The sequence below is a fragment of the Symphalangus syndactylus genome, chromosome 1, assembly GCF_028878055.3.
Source record: "Symphalangus syndactylus isolate Jambi chromosome 1, NHGRI_mSymSyn1-v2.1_pri, whole genome shotgun sequence".
In the NCBI taxonomy this organism is placed as follows: Eukaryota; Metazoa; Chordata; class Mammalia; order Primates; family Hylobatidae; genus Symphalangus; species Symphalangus syndactylus.
Window position 1 is genome coordinate 99,947,167 of NC_072423.2, and position 16,637 is coordinate 99,963,803.

The 16,637-nt window shown below is 43.3% G+C and overlaps 1 protein-coding gene across 1 annotated transcript; it reads right to left on the minus strand.

The window, feature by feature from the left end:
- Nucleotides 1-12,737: 12,737 nt before the first annotated feature.
- Nucleotides 12,738-13,977, minus strand: LOC129490633 (zinc finger protein 195-like). Its single transcript, XM_063645063.1, has one exon. The coding sequence runs from the start codon at nucleotides 13,636-13,638 to the stop codon at nucleotides 12,868-12,870; it is 771 nt and encodes a 256-aa protein (XP_063501133.1). The 5' UTR covers nucleotides 13,639-13,977; the 3' UTR covers nucleotides 12,738-12,867.
- Nucleotides 13,978-16,637: the final 2,660 nt, after the last annotated feature.

Here is a 16,637-nt window from a genome sequence, read left to right on the forward strand (position 1 = left end):
TACATCTGATTAGGTGTGAATGTCAAAAATATATAAGGAATTCAACCAACTTAACAGCAAGAAAACAATTCAATTAAAAATGAGCAAAGGATCTGAACATTTCTCAAATGAAGAGATATGACATAGCCAACAGATACATGAAAAATGCTCAGCATCTGTAAGAATCAGGAAAATGCAAATTAAAGCCACAATGAGCTATAACCTCACACCTGTTGGGATCACTGTTATCAAAAAGACAAAAGACAAGTGTTGATGAAGATGTAGATAAAAAGGGAACCCTTGTACACTATTAATGGGAATGTAAATTAGTACAGCCATTAAAAAATAGTATGGGGATTCCTCAAAAACTAAAAATAGAATTACCATATTATCTGGCAATTCTACTTCTGGGTATATATCCAAAGGAACTGACATTGATTTGCTGAAGAGATGTATTCACTCCCACATTTATTTCAGCATTATTCACAATAGCAAAGATATGGAAGCAACCTAAGTGTCTGTCAATGGATGAGTGGATAAAGAAAATGTGGTGTATATACACAATGGAATACTATACAGCCTTTAAAAGGAAGGAATTTTTGTCATTCATGACAATGTGGATATAACTAGTGGGGCATTATGCTAAGTGAAAGAAGACAGGCACAGAAAGACAAATATTGTATGACCTCACTTATATGTGGAATCTTAAAAAGCTGGTCTCATAGAAAAAGTATAAAGGTGGTTACCAGGGGCTGTGGGTAGGTGGGGAGGAGCAGGGATGGGGCAAGCGGGAGATGTTGACAGAAGGGCATGAAGTTTCAGTTAGACCAGAGGAATCCGTTTGAGTGACCTATTGCACTGAATGGTGACCATGGTTTGGTCTCCTTAGGAAGAGTGGGGACGGGTCCCTGAAGCACCAAGGTCACTGAAACTTCAATTTATTGTAAGGACAAATTCAAAAGTTGGAAATCAGAGAGGAACCAATGTGGATCTTCCAGTGTTGACTCAATATGGGGCAAACATTTTCCCAAGAAAGAGATAGAGGGGAGAAAGCCAGAGTGGAAGGATTACCCCGAGGGTTCTAGGCACAGTGGTGTCCTGGGGAGTGTGAGAATTAAAATGTAAACTCCTCACCCAGACCACAGCGGCACGTGGGTGCAAAATCTCAGGCATGATTTTTTTTCCCATCCAGCTCCCAGACTGAGAGAGACTCATTTTAATGCCCTCTGCTGTTACCAACATACGGAACCTCTTGAGGCAACTGTTTCACTGAGTGAGAAGCCATTCGATGCCTCAGTTTTATGCTGAGATTTAATTGATTTAGTCCTCACCATGAAGTCCTTAAATCCAAGGCCCCAAAGTTCCTGGAACTACCAGATCCCTCAGAGCATTCACCCTGGCTTCATGCTTCCTAATCTCATGGAATTTCTCTAATGCTACAGGAAACACAGTCATGCACTTAAACAGATGTCTGTTTTTACCAAGAGTTTTCAATCGTATTATAGCCAGAAGTGTTTTAAACATATTGGGTTCACTGTTTTTCCAGAAGTGGATGTCCACCTTAGAGTTTTCAGGAGGCTTCAAAACATGGCAGCCTGAAGTCCCTAGCCTCCAGTGGCAAATGCTTTCCTTATATGTATGACATCTTTTACCTTACATGTTGTGAGGAGCAGTCAAGTCCTGGAGACAGAAATCCGGAAGCACACACTGTCAGGGTCCCTGTTCCTTCCCCTAGGTCGTATCCATGAACCATCCCTTCACTGCTGCCTTGGGTGAGGGGAAGGTGTTAGGGCTGAGGATGAGATCAAACCAAAGTTTAACCACACCTCAGCATTCTATGACTTCACATCGCCGAGTCCATAAGAGAACCAGGACCCTCCAGACCCAGAAAATACTTGCTGAGTGCCTAGAGACAGTCTCAGGGTTAAGTCCCCGCAACCCGGCCCCCAAGATTGCATCTAAGTAAAGGGCATCTTAACCTGGCTTCCTACTGAAAGCAAATCCCGAAACAAGGATTTGGGTGGAAGTGATTTATTTAGGAGATAATCCCAGGTAGCAGAGACGAGGTCACGGAAGAGTGAAACAAGGTGGCCCCACACAAGGGAGAGACATCGAGGTGGTCACTGCTGTGGGAAATTCAGCCTGGGTCTCACAAGAACCTTCTGAGGGGTGAGATGAGAGCCTCTCAGAATTGTCTAGGAGACTGACGGCAAGAAATATTTACCCACGGGGTTCAATCGCACGTTGCTGGAGGGTTTCCTGGCAGTACTGACCCTCCCATGACACCAGGCTGCCCTCGCGTGCCTGGCGGGCTCCTGGCTTCCCTCTCCTGGTGTCAGAGAAGCCCTGCAGCAGGAAGGTAAAGATGTGGAGCTCCTGCACTGGGGGCACATAGAGGCTCAGTCTGCCTGCACCTGGAATCAGAGTGTTACAGTAGGCAGCTGGTCACAGAGGAGGAGGGCAGGAAAGGGCTCCCTGAAAGTAAAGTCAGGCGACCGCCAGGTGATGGTCAGGCGGTTAACTGTCCCTCTAAAATAATAATTGGTCGCAGCCGGCGTCAGGGAAAGGCAGTCTCCCAGTAGATAGAAACACCTGGAGCTGGTGACCAGAAGCTTCCCAATAAGATCTCAGGAGTTGGGCGAGTGGGCTTAGGTATGCGTACTGAGAGGCAAAATGGCGGAGTCTAACTGGTGTATGACTTTCCTCTAGGAATGCTAAGACAGGCGAGGGACGAACACCTCAAGTGAGCATGCGCACAACTCCAGTAAACACACTGTGCATGCTCCCTTCTCAAGCGCAGGCAGCCACTGTGCATGCGGACAGCCTTACCCCAGGGAGGAATCCAGGTAACAGTAATGCAAGACCCTGGAAGCATGCCAACCCCACGTTAAAAGGTCAAACCACACACCTGACTCTCTCCAGTAGCCTGCTTGGCCCTCTTCCAAATTTACTTTCCTTCCTTACATTCCTGTTTCAAAGCTTTTTAATAAACTTCCACTCCTGCTCTAAAACTTGCCTCAGTCCCGTGCCCCTCAGTCGAATTCTGTCTTCTGAGGAGATGAGAATTGAGGCTGCTGCAGACCTGTATGGATTTGCCACCGGTAACAAGAGGTGAAACCGAGAAGAGATTGGCAGGCACGGTGTTTTATTCTTTACTCTCCCACCACAGCAATCATCGACACAAGATTTCTGTGACCAAACGTGTGGGTTTTATTTTTCCTTCACACTAAGCAACGGACACCAGCTGGGTATCCTCTAATTCAGTTCTGACACCATCTACCCAGAGATAGCACCAGGTCCCACACATTGAGAGCTCAGTTCCCAAGACTGCACCGTCCCCCCTCCCCCCACCCCGCCCCCGCCGCGACACACACACACACATACACACACACACACACCCCAGTTGCAAGTCCGGGCCTCCAGAAGCTCTGACCTTCCAGCTTCAAGTTGGGGTTCCCATGACCCCCTCGTTAAGCTCACAGAACTCAGGGAGATGCTTACTTATGTTTAGCCGTTTATTATAAAGGACATTGCAAAGAATACAGATGAAGAGCCACGTAGGGTGAGGCACAGGGGAAGGGGTGCGGAGCTTCCATGCCCTCCCCAGGCGCCACCCTCCAGGACCCTCCCTGTGTTCAGCTACCCAGAAGCTCTCCGAACTCAGTCTTCTTGGGTTTTCTCTTTTTCTTTTTCTTTTTCTTTTTTTTTTTTGAGCCGGAATCTCACTCTGTTGCCCAAGCTGGAGTGCAGTGATGCAATCTCGGCTCACTGCAACCTCTGCCTCCTGGGTTCAAGCAATTCTCCTGCTCCAGCCTCCCAAGCAGCTGGGACTACAGGCACATGCCACCACACCCAGCTGATTTTTTGTATTTTTAGTAGAGATGGGGTTTCACCATGTTAGCCAGGATGGTCTCGATCTCCTGACCTTGTGATCCGCCCGCCTCAGCCTCCCAAAGTGCTGAGATTACAGGTGTGAGCCACTGCGCCCGGCCCCTCTTGGGTTTTCATGGAAGCTTCGTGCCATCACCATTCCTTTTCCTAGGGTATGGGGGGGACTGTCTCATGGGAGGGTCTCAAGACCCACAGTCAGCAAAGGTGGGGGAGCATCAGATTGGAAGGAGGGCAGGAGGAGGCCAGAGGCTGCCCCTGAGGCTTAACCCACTCAATAGTCTATTAGGTTGTTGCAAAAGTAATTGCAATAACTTTTGCACCAAACTAATAACAAAAGACTCACCAGGGCTGTGGGAGTTATCAGCTAGGAACCATGGACAAAAAACACTATCTAACACAACACCAAAACAGTATAAAGTGCTATGTATACACGAGTTATTCAGTGGAGTCCCATCTCACAGTGGCCGGGCTTCCAGAGTTGGCACAGAGTGAAAACAGCATGTGGTTAAAACTCCCAGGGACTCTCCCTAAAATCAGGAAGAAATAGACAGGGCATTGATCACAACCCAAGAAGTCTATAACTTTACAACAAAATCAAACTTCAAAAAGGTTCTTCCATGTAGAAATTTTAAAACTCTTAAACTGTTAAGTGAAATGAGAAATGCACATCAAAATTTCATACTTCCTGAAAAACAAGAAAAATGAAAACAGCACATCAGAACCTGTGGGATACATTTAAAGAAGTTGAGAAGAAGAAGATTCATGGCCTTGCAAATGTATATCAGTAGATAGTATTGTTGCGGTAAACTGAGGAACAGAGAGACCAATATGAGACCACGGGAGGATTGTCGTTTATTTTCGGTACACACCGGCTCAGTGGGTTCGTATCCAAAAAGCTGAGCATTAAACAAAGACAGAGCAGGGTGTTTATAAGCGGCCTTACAGAAGCAAAACAAAAGCAGTTAATCATACAGCGACAGGTCACATAATCTATAGCATAACATAAATTGTGACCTTGCATAGCTGGTGGCCTTGTAGCTGCCTTGAAAGAAAAACAAGAACAGGCTAAATACAGACATTTGTAAAACATAATAATGCTTAAGAAGCCTGGGAAAAGAGTAAAAGAATCTTTGTCTTCTTTTTTGCTTCAACCTTGCTCTGGAAGAGGGGGGCTGTCTGGAGCCCATTCCTTTGGCCTTGGCTATTAGGACAACATTATCTTCTGACTGTCCTTGAAGTGAGCTGCTAGGCAAGAGGAAAACTTGTTCTTTTCTTTTTCTTTTTAACCCCTGCCTTGCCACATTCTGGGCCTTAGCTTTTACTTTCCTTGGAGTGAATCAATGCGATACTTATTATTATTTTTAAATTTCTGCCTCAGTATCAGTAAAATAAAAGAATAAAATCAAATGAGTTAAGTTACGAACTCGAAATGCTTCAGAAAAAATAACAAAGTCAGTCAAAAAAAATCACAGAACTAATGAACAGAGCACTGGCTCTTTAAAAACATAAAGCAAGACAAAAAAATTGGCTTACCTAATCAAGGATAACAGGAAGAAATCACAATATGCAAAATAATAGAATAGCAAGGGAAATACCACTGGATCAGGGGAAACACGAATGAAAGAACACTTTGCACAACTTCATGCAAAGAAATTTGAAAACCAAGATGAAATGGGTATTTTTCTAGAAAAAAAATCAAAATCGGCACCAATGGAGAAAGAAAAAGTAAATAAACCAATTAAGCAATTTCCATAGGGGAAATAGAGAAAGTTTCCAAGGAAATATCCCCATAGAAAGAACTGGGTGCAGACGTCTCAGAAGAGAACTCCACCAAACCTCTCAGGAGGGTCCAAAGCTGTTAAAGAGTAGAGAAGAGGGAGGAAAACTTCCAAGGTAGTTTTATGTGGCAGGCATAGATAGACAAAAGCAAAACTATAGGCCAGTCTCACTTACTCATGTCCAGGCAGAACTCTTAAATAACATATTAACAACTCAAATCCAGCTCTACCTTAAGAAAAGAACTTGGCTGAGCATGATGGCTCACGTCTGTAATCTCAGCACTTTGGGAGGTGGAGGCGGGTGGAGGCTGGAGGCCAGGAGTTCAAGACCAGCTGGGCAACATAGTAAGATCCCCCTCTCTAAAAATAATTTAAAAACTACCCCGTCTCTACTAAAAATACAAAAAGAAAAAATTAGCCGGGTGTGGTGGCGGGCGCCTGTAGTCCCAGCTACTCAGGAGGCTGAGGCAGGAGAATGGCGTGAACCCGGGAGGCAGAGCTTGCAGTGAGCAGAGATCGAGCCACTGCACTCCAGCCTGGGTGACAGAGTGAGACTCCGTCTCAAAAAAAAAAAAAAAAAAAATCACAACAACGACAAAAAACTAGATGGGCATGGTGGTATGCACCTGTAGCCCCAACTACTCAGGAGGCAGAAGTGGATGGATCTGGAGCCCAGAAGGTCGAGGCTGCAGTGAGCTGAGACTGCACCTGGACTCCAGCTGGTGTGACACAGCAAGTCTCAAAAAACAAAAACAAAAAGAGAAGAATTTGCTGTGACCGTGGAGGATCCCTTTAGGAATGTACCAGCTACTCAATATTGGGAAATCCACTCATATGCTCCGTTACGTCAGTTGACCAAGGTGCACTCCGCCGCTCTGTTCACAGCTAATCAGGCCCCTCCCCCAGGGCCTTCCAGCCTTGCCCCCCACCATTTCCCACCCAGAGAGTTGATGGTGGAGTCCCTCCCAGCTCCTGCTGAAGCAAGACCACCCTCTGCTTCCTGGGGACACCAGAGCCTACAGGGACCTCTGATCCCCCTGGAAAATGCCCCAGGGCCAGGCTGGCCTCCAGGCTGTGCTCCAAGCCAATCCAAGATGGGCAGATCCCGTGTCTCTCTGGGAGGGGTGGACACTGCTCCTCCCAGCTTTGCTCGGCCCACCCTCACTCCCTGCCTCCCCTCCTCCTTTGCCGTCTCAAACCTCCCAGCCCTCCCAAGTTCAAGTCTCACCCTATTTCCTTCCCTGGGGTGCTGGCCGTTGGGTCTAGGCAGAGGCTGGCACTGGCCTTTAATGCCAGAGGACCTGGGGCCAGGGCCAGCTGTCCTCCAAGCCCGAGCCTCAGGCTGGCGGGGGACTGAGATTCCGTCCAGGCTCCTACCTGCCCCTGCGCCTTCTCTGACTTCACCCACTGCACCTCCTCTTCTGCCCCCAGAGCCAAAAGGCCCCACCATAGACGGGGACTTTAAGACCCTTTCTGCTTTGGGTAAATCAACGATCTGCACAAGACACATTTTACAGAACAAAGGACAATAGAGTCCTCATTCACATCCTGGTTATGTCACTCCTGGTGACTCCGCATTGCAAACATCCCAGCAGGATGCAGCCCTTTTCTCTCCCATCTGATGGGCTTCTGGGGCTCCATCCTCTGATTGGACACGGACTCCCTGGAGGCAGCTCCCAAAAGCAGAAGACACAGATGACTCAGAAGTTCCTAGAAAGTCATCAAACCAGATGACACAGAACTCAAATGACATTTCACTTCGTTTTGAGACAAGGTCTCTGTCACTGAGGCTGGAGTGCAGTGGGGCGATCTCAGCTCACTGCAACCTCTACCTCCTGAGCCCAAGCGATCGTCCCACCTCAGCCTCTCCAGTAGCTGGGACTACAGGCGCCCGCCCCAGGTCCGACTAATTTCTTTTTGTTTAAATTTTTTGTAGAGGTGGGATTTCGCTATGATGCCCAGGCTGGTCTCGAACTCCTGGACTCAAGTGATCTGCCCACCTCGGTCCCCCTAAAGGGCTGGGATTACAGGCATGAGCTGTGTCATTTCATGCCCCATGACAGCCCAACGAAAGGAAGGAACCCCGCGGGTCCACTCTCTACTCACGTGGCTGGACTGATGGCTGGGAAACCCCAGCACGAGGAGCTAAAAGGGCAGCCACCGCAGCCGCGTGTCCTGGTCCTCTCAGGGCGCCCTGAGGCGGCCAGGACAGAGGTGGGGGTGGCTTTGGGCTGGGGGAGGGAAGGGGAAGGGGGTGGGGATAGGGGCAGGATCGCAGTTGGGGAGGGGAAGGTAGGGGAAGGGAGGAAAGGGAGGTAATTTACAGAAACCAGGCAGAGAAAGAAATATACCATATGTTCTCTCTCATATGTGACATCTAAACAAGTTCACCTGTTTAAGTAGAGAGTAGAATTATGGTTACCAGAGGTGGGGGTTTTTAGGATGGCAGAAGGTTTGGGGAGATGACTGTCAAATAAGGCATAATTACAGTGAGATAGGAGGACTAAATTTGAGAGATTTATTGTACAGCATGTTGACTATACTTAACTAGAATATATTGTGTTTTTTAAAATGTGAAGACAGTCAAATGTTTATTGTTACCAAATAAATAATTATATGGGATAAAGTGTATGATAATTAACCAGAATAAAGCATTTGACACGTATGTACCTCAAAACATCATGTTTTACATGATACATACACTTGTATGTCAATTAAAAGAATAAATAAACATTATAGAACGCTAGCAATCTTCCAAATAATGAATCACTTTCTTAGTCATAAGCTTAGCTAAACAGTATCAAAAATATATAGTTTTTGTGAAGGTTTGGGTTTTTTGTTTGTTTTTTTGTTTTTGTTTTGTTTTGTTTTGTTTTGTTTTGTTTTTAGTCGCCCGGGCTGGAGTGCAGTGGCATGATCTCATCTCACTGCAACCTCTGCCTCCCAGGTTCAAGTGATTCTCGTGGCTCAGCCTCCTGAGTAGCTGGGCATACAAGCGTGCACCACCACGCCCAGCTAATTTTTGTATTTTTAGTAGAGACGGGGTTTTGCCATGTTGGCCAGGCTGGTCTCGAACTCCCAACCTCAAGTCATCCACCCTCCTCGGCCCCCCGAAGTGCTGAGATTACAGGCATGAGCCACTGCGCCCGGCCTTGTGAAGTGTTTCTTCTGCCATTTGTCAGCCATAAGCATAGGGACTCTATATTTTTACAGCACATGCAGGACCCAGCAGGAAAGGGCAGGAGCCTTTAACCTAAGGACTGCTAGAGTTTCTGGTACTCATGTTGATGGAATGGAAAATACTAAAGACGCAGGTGGCATTAACAGTCCCACCACTAGCTACGCTGTGAACACAGAAAACAGGTTTACATTCCAACTCACGAGAAATATTTAAATTCAGAAGCTGCCATGACCCCAGAAATTTATCTAGAAAGAATGACCAACGAGTTAGCTACAGTTAGGTAACCAAGAATGAGGACTATAAACTGTGAACTACAGGAATTATAGGAAAATATTATGATGTGAAACTGAAAAATTCTCTGTGATTCCAATATCTGGAAAGGAAAGGTCATTCAAAATTTCATTTTTATTTTTTTATTTTTGAGACAGAGTCTTGCTCTGTCGCCCAGGATGGAGTGCAATAGTGTGATCTCAGCTCACTACAACCTTCACCTCCCAGGTTTAAGCAATTCTTGTGACTCAGCCCACTAGAAGCTGGGTATACAGGCACCCTCTGACGATGCCCAGCTAATTTTTGTATTTTTAGTAGAGACGGGGTTTCACCATGTTGGCCAGGCTTGTCTCAAACTCCTGACCTCAGGTGATCTGCTCACCTTGGCCTCCCAAAGTGCTAGGATTACAGGCGTGAGCCATCACACCCCACCCATTCAAAATCTTAAATCCACAGAGGTCATTCTCTTATTGCTCCACTTACACACACTCAGAAATACATTTTGCGTGACAACATACATTATGCTGTAAGTATTTCACAGAAAATGTAAAAGTTTTTAGTTACCATAAACTCTCCTAAAAATTATTTCAAAATATAAGACATGTCTTAAGACATTTCAAAATTTGATGTTTCTTAATACAGTGCTTACCAATACAACCCACTGGTATTAATGCTTTTACTATTCAAACTAATGTTATAGTAATCACACTGTGTTAGGACTTAATAACATCTACCTTTTACAAATAAATCCAGACAATGCTAACTGACCGATTGAATTTTCTGGCCTGCAGACGGTGCACACCTCTTGTCCCAATTAAGTGATCCAAATGCTGTATTCATGGCTATAAATGGCCTCAAACACTCCAGTGAAAAGCAATTTCTCACCACATTAGAAAATTCCAAACCTCTCATCAGAACCTGCAAAGTGCTATGTGGAGTGATGTGGGGTGGGGAAAACAGTGAGAAAGTTGTCACCGTAAGACAGGAAAAGAAGGGCTGTGATCAGTGCATAGTTAGGGATGAACAAAAAGACACAGCAGAAAGCTGAAGATTATTGGAAAATAAAACAAGCGAATTCCTCTTCATACGTTTGGAGAAAGCCAGTTGTGTAGCCTGGGAACAGATGTCCTCTCTCCACATGCAAAATTAATACCATTTCTTCACCATGGATGTTTTCAGTCTCTAGCTTGAAGACACAAACTCACTTCAACAGAATTATTTACTTCTCATTATAAAAAATATTATTCACGTAGCACTATATTTGTTTACTTCTTTTATATATCAAAACAACCCAATAACTTATGAAGCATCCCCAGTGTTTACCTGAACAAACTGGCCCAATAATGTAAATAAAACCAACGATATCAATTATAAAAAGTAAAAGAACAATAACTAAAGAAAAATTGGCTTAAATTGGGTGCTTTAATTGAAATAACTAAATAAAATGTACTAGTTATATAAAATACGCTTAATACACTCATTGTCAAGTTACTGACATCTGGAAATTATTTGGGGAGCATCACTAAGTTTTATGGAAATTCTTCTTCTTATCCCTGGGCAGGTTATGGAAATAGTGCCTCATGAACCATGGGATAGGAACATTCAATGTGAGGTCCAGCATGAATAAGAGGCAAATAAAAACACAGGGTTTGCATAAGGAGATTCTGAACCAGGAGCCAGAATATTTTACAGAAATGGATTCAATAAAAAGGAGAGAACAGAGATTTCCTTCAAAATCTTTGAGGTTTATAGTTTTCTATAGTAAATAATCATGTCTATTAAAATTAACTATTTTAATCCAATCTTGCTGTTTTCTTTGTTGTCTGTACCTTCAAACTATGTAGACACCGACACTCATACAAACACAATTACTTGCTCCATAATTCTCTTAAACCTAAAGTTCATCTTTATTGTGTTTGCTTTGTTCTATTTTTTTGAGACAAGCGCACGCTTTGCTGGCCTGGCTGGAGTGCAGTGGCATATCATAGCTCACTGCAGCCTTGATCTCCCAGGCTCACATGGTCCTTCCACCTCAGCCTCCTGAGTAGCTGGGACTGAAAGTGTGCACCACCATTCCCAGCTAATTTTTAAAAAATCTATAGCAGAGACAAGGTCTTACTATGTTGCCCAGGCTGGTCCCAAACTTTTCAGCTCAAGTGCTCCTCCCATCTTGGCCTCCCAAAGTGCTGGGATTACAGATGTGAGCCCCCATGCTCAGCCTAGTTTATCTTTACAGTAATATATTTGTATATTTAACTCCATGTAAATCAAAACTAAAACTCTCTGTGTGTTTTTCAGGGCAGAATCGTTGTACATCTGACAAAAAATTTTAAATACTCAGAAATGAATGTATTTTATTTATATTCCTGTATAATCTTTATTATAGCAATAATGAAGACTCTGTAGTTACAAAAATGTATAGAAAACTATGGGAACAATATTCTTCAAATTATTTGCAGTTAAAAAGTCACTGGAATTAGAGAGTACCAGAGATGCTATTCCACTATGCCACCCAATAGCATATTGTTACCATCTGTTATCAACAACTTCAAGTGAGATGGAATTGGTTTTTGGTAGGATAACACTTTATTTCATGAACACCAGACTTAACACATTTAACACAATTGTGTTTAATAAAAAACAAAGTTCACACAGAATCTTAGAAAACATTTTAAAACTTATGGTATATTACCTTCATGAAATACTGGTGAAACCAATGATTTATAAAATTCAAAACGGTTCCCTCTTCCTATAATGCAGAAGAATCTTCCTACCTCATGAACCACGTACAAGTATGTAAGAAAACCACAAAGAGGCTCTCGACCAAGATGTTATTCATGCGTCTTACATTTCAGAGCCTTTCGCCTTTCATGGACAAGTGTATCAGCGATGCACACCTAATGTAAAGGAATATCTCATATTTCTGATACAACAATAAGAATTGACCATGTGTTTTCACATCAGCACTAGAAATGAAGACATAGCATCAATTGAGAGTTGAATTACATCAATATGCACTTTTCAAAATACTTAACATTCTTTCAATGCAAAAAAGTACATTTAGAATGTAATTATAACTACTAAAGATCAATCTCATCCTCCTTTTTTTTTTTTTTTTTTTTTGGAGACAGAGTCTAGCTCTGTCACTCAGACTGGAGTGCAGTGACATGATCTCAGCTCACTGCAACTTCCACCTCCCAGGCTCAAGCAGTTCTCCTGCCTCAGCCTCCAGAGTAGCTGGAATTACAGGTGCGCATGCCCAGCTGATGAATGATCTGTTTTAAGTCGAGATGACTCTGTAGACTCAACACAGGGATTCAGCATCATTTCCGAGCGTGTCCGTGCCCTATTCCTTTCTCTCTTGAATCCTCCAGTGTTTCCTTAGACTTGATTTTTGCCTATTTTTCCCACTTACTGCATTTGTAAAATATCTTTTAGTATGAACTCTGGTGTTTTCTAAGCTACAGTTTTTGAACAAATGTTATTCCACATTTATGACATTTGTAGGGTTTCTCTACGATACAAATTCTCTGAATCTGAATAAAGTTTAAGCAACTGATGCAAGGCTTCCATCTAGTATAAAACATATTTCTAATGTTTTTTTCCAGAAGAAATACTCTTTGGTCCTCTGGAAACTTACATTTCATGAAAGGTCTTTCAACAGTCATTACATTTATAGTAACTTTATTAAGTCTAAACTCTGATGTAAAGTAGGATGTGAGCGGATACTAATAGCTTTGCCTATTTTTATATTTGTTAATTTTTTTCTCAAGTATGAATGCTTTCATATACAGTCAGGTGTGAGAACTGGGTGAAGGCTTTGCCACACTTTTCACACTTGTAGGATTTCTCTCCAGTATGAATTCTCTTACGTACAATAAGGTTTGAGGACTGGGTAAAGTTCTTTCCACATTCTTCACATTTGTACGGTTTCTCTCCAGTATGGGTTTTCTTATGCTTGGTAATGTCTGAGAACCACATAAAGACTCTGCCACATTCTTCACATTTGTAGGGTTTCTCTCCAGTATGAATTCTCTTGTGTACAATAAGGTTGGAGGACTGGGTAAAGTTTTTTCCACATTCCTCACATTTGTAGGGTTTCTCTCCAGTATGGGTTTTCTTATGCTTAGTGAGGTCTGATAACTGCTTAAAGATGTTGCCACATTCTTCACACGTGTAGGGTTTTTCTTCAGAATGAGTTCTCTTATGGTTAGAAAGGCTTGAGCAAGTTCTGAAGACTTTCCCACATTCTTCACATTGGTAGGGTTTCTCTCCGGTGTGAATCCTCCTGTGTTCACTGAGGTGTGAGGACTGCGTATAGGCTTTCCCACATTCGTCACATTTGTATGGTTTCTCACCAGTGTGAATTCTCTTATGCTTAGTAAGGTCTGAGAACCATTTGAAGATGCTGTCACATTCCTCACATTTGAAAGGTTTCCCTCCAATCTCACTTCTCTGGTGTTTGGAAGGATTTGGGCCGTGGTTAAAACCTTTGTACCATGTTTCACATTTGGAGAGTTTCTCTCCAGCAAGAATCATCTGTTGATTAGAAAGGCTTGAGCAAGAGATAAAGACACTGCTGCACTCTTCATATTTGCAGGGTTTTTCCTCAGCACCATGCTCATGTTCAGTAAGGTGGGAACACTGGTTAAATACTTTGCCAAATTCTTCACATCTGTAATGTTCCCCTCCGGTGTAAATTCTATTTTTAGTAAGGACTGAGCAAGTTTTAACGACGTTGTCACATTCTTAACACTTGTAAGCTTTCTCTCCAGTGTCAATGTTCTCATGTTCAGTAAAGTGTGAGCACTGGATAAAGGTTTTGCCACATTCTTTACATTTGGGGAATTTTTTTCCAGTGTGAATTTTCTGATGTTCAGTTAGGAATGAGAACATTTGAAAAGATTTGCCACATTCTTTGCATTTGAAACATTTCTCTCCAGCATGAATTATATTATGTCTATTTAAATTTGAAGAATTATTAAAGATTTGACACATTTATGACATCGAAAGATTTTGCTATGGGTAGTTGATGAACACTGTTAAGTCCATTCTTTCTGCAATTTACACTCATCTAAATTTCCCCAGTCTTTCCTCCAGTGGAAATTATCAAGGCCACAATTTCCATATCCTCTCCATATTGATTTTGGGAATGCATCTTGTATGACCTGCTCTGGCAAAAGGTCTTGGGTGATATGGGAAGACATAGCTGAAAAAAATAAATAAATAAGAATTACCCCACTTACTAGACACAGATGAATACACTTTATGAATCTAATCTATAAAATAATACCGGGTACATTAGCAAAATGGCATTAAAAAGTACCACAGGCCCTACTTTCTTTATAAACATATAAATGTAACAATACCTAGTGAGAAAATGCATCTGAACTCTAAAAACCACTTCACACTTTGCAGCACTCCAGGTGAGCACAATGCTAGGAGCTACATAAGAAGAAAAAAAGTTTGTTACATTTACCCCCCACAGCCCCTGCTCCTCCGCAGTACAGCATAATGCCTTTAAGAGTACACCCTCAACTCCTGGCTTCTCTTTCAAAAGAGAAAGAAAGTACTGGCACAAGTGTTTTTACTTTTGGCCTTTTGAAGCTTTGGCAAAGAATGGTTCCTGCCCCCCATGACACAGAGTGCTGAGAGAAATGGTGGTACTCTGAGTGACAGGTTGGGTCTGCTGAGACTGAAAGGAAATACCCGTGATAGCAGTGGTAAGGCTGCAGCAGCAGCACCAGGCAACAGGTGCATTGGATGATTACAGGGCACTACAAAGAAACCTGAGAAACCATCTTAAACTGAAAAATACACACACAATTCCACACAAGACACATCCCAGAACAGGCTTAAGAGCCTCTAGAATCTGGGCCAATTTGTTTTAGACAACCCCAGGAGAAAGCCACATTATAAAGGTTGTGGCAGGAGGCTTTTTGTTAATGCCTGAATCTCAGCATTAACAAAGTGATCGCCAGTAATATAGTTCAGATGCCTCCTCCAAATCTTATGTTGGTGGGGCCTGCTAGGAGGTGTTTGGATCATGGGTGTAGATTTTTCGTGAATGGTTTAGCACCATCTCCTTGGTGATGAGTAAGTTCAAGCAAGATCTGGTTGTTTAAAAATGTGTGACACTTACTGGGCATGGTGGCTCATGCCTTAATCTCAACACTCTGGGAGGCTGAGATGGGCAGATCACCTGAGGTTAGGAGTTCGAGACCAATCAGCCTGACCAACAGGGAGAAACCCCGTCTCTACTAAAAATACAAAATTAGCCAGGCGTGGTGGTATATGCCTGTAATCCCAGCTATTTGGGAGGCTGAGGCAGGAGAATCACTTGAACCTAGGAAGCAGAGGTTGCGGTGAGCCAAGATCATGCCATTGTACTCCAGCCTGGACAACAAGAGCAAAACTCCGTCTAAAAAAAAAAATGTGTGTGGCCCCTCTCCCTCCACCGGCTGTCTCTTTCTCAGCTGTCCCCATGTGGCATGCCTGCTCCTGCTTTGCCTTCCACCATGAGTAAAAGCTCCCGGAGGGCCTCACCAGAAGCTGAGCAGATGTTGGTGTCATGCTTGTACAGCCTGCAGAGACATGAGCCAATTAAACCTTTTTTGTTTATAAATTACCCAGCCTCAGGTATTTCTTTATAGCAACACAGAAAATAGCCTAATACAGAAAATTGTACCACGAGTGAGATATTGCTATAAAGACACCTGAAAATATGGAAGTGACTTTGGAACTGGGTAATGGCCAGAGACTGGAAGATTTTGGAGGGCTCAGAAGAAGACAGCAAGATGAGGAAAAGGTTGGAACTCCTTTGAGACTGGTTAAATGGTTGTGTCCAAAATAATTACAGTGATAAGAACAATGAAGTCCAGCCTGGTGAGGTCTCAGATGGAAATGAGGAACTTACTGAAAACTAAAACAAAGGTCACATGTGTTATGCCTTGGCAGAGAGCTTGACCGTATTGTGTTTCATGCCCTAGGGGGCTCTGAAAATTTCTACTTAGGAGTGATGACTTAGGATATCTGGTGGAAGAAATTTCTAAGCAGCAAAACATTAAAGCTGTGGCCTGACTGAATCTAACATCCTATACTCACACGCAAGAGCACATAAATGAATTAAAGTTGGAATTTATATTTAAAAGGGAATCAAAGTGTAAAAGTTTGGAAAGTTTGCAGCATGGCCATGTGGCAGAGGATGAAAGAGCATTATCAGGAGAGGAATCCAAGCAGGCTATAGAGCAACCACCTGCTAGAGATATTAGCATGACTCAAACAAACAAACCAACATGGTACATGTATACATATGTAACAAACCGGCACGTTGTGCACGTGTACCCTACAACTTAAAGTATAAAAATAAAAAACAAACAAACAAAAAAACCCAAGTGCTAATAGCCAACCCAATGGGAAAAGACTTCAAAATGCATTTCAAAGGTGTTTGAGACAGCCCTTCTCGTCACTGACCCCAGGCCCTCACTGCCCTGCACAGCCTTGGAGCACTGCTCCCCACACATAGGCTGCTCCAGCTC

What these genes read in the sequence shown, in the direction of transcription:
- LOC129490633 (XM_063645063.1), bottom strand. Translation starts at nt 13,638, where the DNA reads ATGATTCTTGCTGGAGAGAAACTCTCCAAATGTGAAACATGGTACAAA.